General features: G+C 55.5%; 1 protein-coding gene across 4 annotated transcripts in view; it reads right to left on the bottom strand.

Annotated features, from left to right (window-relative positions):
• Positions 1–2,089: 2,089 nt before the first annotated feature.
• The window catches only part of POMGNT1 (protein O-linked mannose N-acetylglucosaminyltransferase 1 (beta 1,2-)), a 10,086-nt gene continuing 6,393 nt past the window's right edge, over positions 2,090–5,782 (bottom strand). For all 4 annotated transcript variants that reach the window (XM_038558179.1, XM_038558177.1, XM_038558178.1 and 1 more), the window contains 8 exons: positions 5,494–5,566; positions 5,269–5,397; positions 5,058–5,183; positions 4,014–4,078; positions 3,789–3,833; positions 3,212–3,347; positions 2,847–2,956; positions 2,090–2,764 (listed from right to left, as the gene is read on the bottom strand). In XM_038558179.1, the coding sequence (XP_038414107.1) occupies positions 2,677–2,764; positions 2,847–2,956; positions 3,212–3,347; positions 3,789–3,833; positions 4,014–4,078; positions 5,058–5,183; positions 5,269–5,397; positions 5,494–5,566 (772 nt within the window). In that variant the 3' untranslated portion in view covers positions 2,090–2,676. The remainder of the gene's footprint in view (positions 2,765–2,846; positions 2,957–3,211; positions 3,348–3,788; positions 3,834–4,013; positions 4,079–5,057; positions 5,184–5,268; positions 5,398–5,493; positions 5,567–5,782) is intronic.

The raw sequence follows: 5,782 nt of genomic DNA, 5'->3' as shown, positions 1-5,782 counted from the left end.
CTCTTCTCGTGTATCCTTGGAGAGGCAGGCCCGTCTTGCCTAACCTGGCCCTCAGATTCCCAAGGGGCTGGTGACTCACAAGGCCCCTGAAAAGGGAAGGCACTCGTTCGCAGGAGGGAAATAGGGTGTAGGTAGGTGCCTCTATCTCCCCTTTGCTTGAATTCTAGGCCTGGGAGGGAGCCTAACAGGGAGGACCAAGAGGGCACTCAGGGAAGAGTTGGGGGCTGGGCCAGTCTGCCTTCTCGAATGTGGGAGGACTTTGGCCTGAAACTACCCCCTCCTGGGTAGGGGCAATGGACTGGAAAGCTATGAAAATAACAAGCCTGTGCCCACATGGGGGCGGAGAGACAGAAATACTGCCAAGGCAATGGGAGGGGGTCGCTTCTTAGGCTCTGGAAGCCCTCCAGAAGCCCCCATCAGAGGCTCTGAGCTGCCTACCCTTCTCACTCGGGCAAAGTCCTACACCTGGTACCTGCTCTGGGGATTTTAGAAAGAACTTCATTCTTGGTCTTGGCTTGCCTCTGGGACTCGACAGATCTGATCTCTTAATCTTAACCACCTCCATGGTACAGAAGCTGGGCCTAGAAAGTCCGAGGGACTTGTTCCATGTCCATGACCTCCCTGGAGGGTTGATGAGCCTTGATCTGGGCCCAGGCTGTCTGACTCCGGAGCCTGGAGGGTCCTGGCTGACGTGGAAGACCAGAATATCCCAAACGTAGATCTGACTGCGGCTGAACCAGGACCCACAGCACCAACAAGGAAACCCCAGCCTGGCAAATCAGTCGTCCTCCTTGCTTTCCTCTGACCCCTTATCCTTCCTCCCTGGCTTTTCTAGGGCAGCCCGGAACTACTACCCCTTCCCCTTGCTGAACCCAAGAAGGAACAGAAACCTGGCCAGAGCCACACAGGGCCCCAGAGCCAGTCTGAGGCTAGCCCAGGAGCCTGCTGCGGGGGCCTGGCAGGGAGGGAGGCTAGGGCCTCCCCGCCTTCACCACCCGACCATCTCTCACACACCAGGTGCCTACAGAGAGCTGCAGGCGATTGTTTGCCCAGGGCGGACCTCCCCTCCTCACTGGCTAACCGCTCCTCCCCCAGCTCTAACAGTACCTCAAGTACTCTATCTCTAGCAAACACTGAAGGCGTCAGGGTGGCAAGAAACGGTCCCAGCAGCACACCACCTGTGTCACTGTGGAGCTGGGCTCCAGGCAACAGTGGGGGAGGGTGGAGTAGAGCTGGTGAAAGGGCAGGAGTTCTAGGCCATTCCTGCCTCCCTGGCCAGGGCTCTACATAAGGAGCTCACCAGGCTCACCTTGAAAGGACTGCAGGCTGACCCCTTCTCAAGAGGTGTGTCCCATACTCACCTCTGATCCTAAGTCCTGTACAGATCCCTTAAATGTCCTGCCCCCTGCCTTAGGCTTTCTCACCCACTACCTGTAGACAATCCCATTCATTTCCTGGTGCTTCTATGACTTAGTTAGATCTTCCTAATCTCTTTGGGTCACTGGGCTGGGTGAGAATCTGACGAAAATGATGGGTTTTCTCCAGAAAAATGCCTAGACATGGAATCCGCATACCAGGTACCCTAAGGGCCACAGATCCTTCCTCTTACAACTCCCATCTGCAGCCCAGTCCTAGCCTCCTGGATAATACTGGTCTGGTTCTGGTTCACCTACTTCCTTTATATCCCCACTAGTCTCCCTTGTTCTCCCATTGCTTCCCTCACCCCCGAGGATTCCTTTTTGCTCTCTTGCTCCATCTCTGGGGACAGGTACCTGCCCAGACAAGCTAGGCAAGTGAACAGCCCCATGGGGAAGGGGTTTGAGGTAGCTGCTCTAAGCTCAGCCTCAAGTAGAGTGAGGCTAGGGTCAAGTTCATGTCCTAAGGTGGAGCTAGGGAAAAATCCTGGAGTTTGAGACTTGGGCATCCCCTGGTGGCCAAATGGCCCCAAATGGAAGCTAAATCCTGTGGAGGACAGTAAGGAAATCTCACTATCCATCATAACCATTCTCTCTCCTACTTACCGATTTTTCTCTCTCTCTCACACTCACATACCCACCCACCCACCCCCCCCAGTCATAAAACACATCCCTGGAGGTTTTCTCCTTTTTTAATCAATGACCACCTTATCCAGCTTTGGAAACCTGGACAAAGGGGAGGCTGAGAAGAGGCCTGGTTCCGTGTCTGAGGGTCTCTGAGTGAGTCTGCATCAGCAGGCGGGCCCCAGCGGGCCTGTCCATGGGTTGGGCACAGCAGGTTCCTGAGTAAGAGCCAGCCCCACCCTCAGGGCAGCACCCCAGCCAAGAAAGGAGTCAAGGCCCTATAGGCTTCAGCCTATTCCCAAGGCCCTCAGGACAGTCAATAAATAGGTTAGATTCTGAGCCAGGCCTGGGAGGAGGGTGTGTGCAAAGGGCAGGATCAGCTGCCCAGGGACCCCAATGATTCCCAGGTACTATCCTGCCCCTTCCCAACAGGGAAGTAAATAAATAGACCTCCAACTCAGGTATATGGGCGTTGGAGCAGGGGAAGCCTCCCCTTTGGGTTAGTAATTAAGTCTCATGTTAAAAACAAGCCAGCGCCAACCCCGACCAGTGTCTACAAAATCCTACAGGATGGGGTGAAGGGCTAGCCTGCCTGGGGGTACACAGTACCCAGCCCTGCAGGGTCCTGAAGGAGGTCTCATGTCTGTTCTGCGGCTCCTGGGACTCCCTCTTCCTTTGGAGGTGGCTCCAGGAAAATTGGGGTGATTGATGGTGGCTTCTTCACCCTGGGAAGATAATTTGACAATGTATAGGGAAGAGGTAATCCCACTAGTCTCCCACTTCCCGGGGCAGAAAAGAGTCACTCACGAGTAGGGGGAGGCTGGGACGCCCACCACCAGGAAGTGATTCTTCTTTCGAAACAACCTCCACAGGCCCCGGTGGTTGCCACGCACATCCAGGTCCCAGATATGGAGGCACTGGAAGAAGTGGGTGGGGGGAGAGACAGGGATCAGAGAGCCACGGGGGCAGGAGGGGGTGCAACTGAGGACCCTTGGTCCAGCCCCCACCCCTCCTCTGCAGTCTCCTCCATCTAGAAGATGTAGCATCTTCTAGAATATGGTATTGGACAAAGGGGCTGGAAGAGGGGTTCCCAGAGTCTGAAGAGGAGGTTCTAAGGTAGAAGATTCCAGAACAAAGGCTCCCTGTATCTGGTGGGAGTGTTAGTGGGGCACCTTGGCAAGCTGGGTCCAGGTGGTGAAGTCATCATCCTTCTCCATTCGGATGAAGGCCACATAGGTGTGGCCCTCTGTGTCTGGCAGGAAAGAGTCTTCACAAGGGTTCCTGCTGTGGTCCAGAACCTCAGCCTCACTGCAGCAAGGGAGAGGGGGTAGAAAGGCCAGGATGGAGCCTGCCTCACGGGTCTGGTAAACCAGGCCCTGCGCTTACTTTTTTTTTTTTTTTTTAAATGTTTTATTTATTTATTCATGAGAGACAGAGAGAGAGAGAGAGAGAGAGAGAGAGAGGCAGAGACACAGGCAGAGGGAGAAGCAGGCTCCTTGCAGGGAGCCTGGCGTGGGACTCGATCCTGGGACTCCAGGATCATGCCCTGGGCCGAAAGCAGGCGACAAACCACTGAGCCAACCGGGCTGCCTTCTGTGCTTACTTTAATGCTGTGCTATCGCTGTCCTGAAATTCTTAATTTTTGAACAAGATGCCCTGATTTTCATTTTGCAGTGGGTCACAGCGCCAAGACCCCCGGTTTTCGCCTCCTCATTCCCTGCCATACATCCCGACTGCCAAAGGCCATACCTGAGCAGCCTGTGAATTTCCACTTCATAAGCTTCCTTCTTCAGACTGAAGGAGAAGGGAAGATGGGTCAGGAGAAGGGACGAGCCTTCAGGTTCCAGGGGCGAGGTGAAGGATCACGTGGGAATTCGGGGGCAGGAGGGCCGGGGTAAGAAACAGGCCCCGGGGTTGGCAGGGAATACTGAGGATTGGTCATCAAGGCTCCTCTGCCCTGTCCCCAGCCCCCACCTGTCCACGTTCCTGAGCTGGACACCTGGAACCGTGTTGAACTTGTGCTTCTTGAAGTAGGCCTCCTGGAGCAGGTGTGAGGGTGAACATCAGGCCTTTCAAGTGGGGCTCGTACCCCCCGCTGACCCACCACAAGCCCCACAGATGAAGTCCTGGACCCACAGAAGTCCCTCTCACTGCTCCCGGCCCCTGCCCCCATCTTCCCCATCCTCTTCTTCATAGCATCCTTGGCAGGCTCTTACTAGCTTTAATTTGGGCTCTACCATCGCTAGAGAGCTCATGCCCACACGGCAGCTCATGCTACTGACCCCTGAGCTAGTCCCTGTTCCCAGGGGCTGTCCTTGGGTCTGCTGTTGTAGAGCCACAGAAGGCAGGAACGGGCCCTACCGGGCCTGGTGCGCAAAAGGACAGGCTGTGCTGAGGGGGGAAGCAAGTGCTGTGACTGAGGTACCAACAGGGACCTCAGGGAAGTGCCTGCCCCTCTGTGGGAGGTGACTGGGGTCTTGTGTAAGCCAGCCTTCGGGGCTTCAGGGTCCTTTTGGCTTCTAGGAGGTTTCGAGCTGTTCATCTGTTCCTTCAGGCTGGGCTGTCTCAAGGCACACTCTTGCTGTAACTGGGGACTGGCCCTTTAGGCACAGCTGGGGAAGGCATGGTGGGACCGAGGACGTCCCTGTTCATGCCAGGCGGAGGCGTGGGCCCCCACATTTGCAAGGACAGGAGAGGGCAGGGCTGCGTAAGTGCCGGGTGGCAGAAATACCCTCCCCACACCCACAGTCTGGTGCTAAGAATAGTAATAATAAAAATAATACCAGCTAACCCTTATATAATGCTTGCAGTTCAAAGCATTTTACATATAGTAACTCATTTAAACCTCAGAGTCTCAAAACCTTATGAGGTAGGCAGTATTTTTATCCTCATTTTTAAAAATAAAGAAACTGAGGCAAAAGAAGATAAGACACGTCCCCCCGGGCTGCTCTGGAGCCCGTGCTCTCGCTCCATCCACCACACTGTGCCCGCCTCCACAACATCCTGCTTCCCACTCACGTGGAAGTAGCCGTTCATGTTGAGGCCAACGATGCCGAAGTGGTAGGATCGGGAAACATCGGGGATGATGCACTCTCGGCCTCGGCGTTGTTCGGGCATCCGCATCCACATGTCCCAGTCCCAGAGCTGGGGGGCAAGGAAAGTCATGAAGGTGAAGGGGTTTGCAGCCAATGGGGGACTCCAGCCCTCCCATCCTCCCCTGCCAGGGCACCTTTTCTGGTGTGGGCCACTTGGGCTCAAGCTCCTCCTTGTACAAGGACTTCCTGAGCACCCAGCCCAGCCCAGGCATGGTCTCCACACGGTACAGCAGTGCTGGGTCCTCAGCCGTGTGTTCGTATCCCTGGTGGGGGGGGGCAGGCACGGGGGGTGGGGTGGAGGAGGGCTTAGCTCAGTGCTTGTACCACTCCCCTAGGTGACCCCTGGCCCCTTGGCTTACCTGGTCATTCCAGGCAGAGATACAGTACAGGCTGTCATCCTCCTCCAGTAGGTGGATGGATTGGCTCAGGAAACTGAGAGAGGCAGGGTCCAAGGGTTCAGGGAAGGGCAAGGACAAACCCAGTCACATAGTGATGCTGGAAGAGCTGGAGATGGGACTCAGGAGTCATGCCTGCTTGTCCCTCCCCCTAAATCCCCACTGTCTCTACCCATCCTTTCTACTCTCTACTCCAACCCCAACACCTGCCATCCTACTTTTGCTCAGGCTTTCCCCCCACTTTTGAGCTGAC

Source organism: Canis lupus, chromosome 15, assembly GCF_011100685.1.
Source record: "Canis lupus familiaris isolate Mischka breed German Shepherd chromosome 15, alternate assembly UU_Cfam_GSD_1.0, whole genome shotgun sequence".
Lineage (NCBI taxonomy): Eukaryota > Metazoa > Chordata > Mammalia > Carnivora > Canidae > Canis > Canis lupus.
This window is presented reverse-complemented; position numbering and strand designations above follow the sequence as displayed.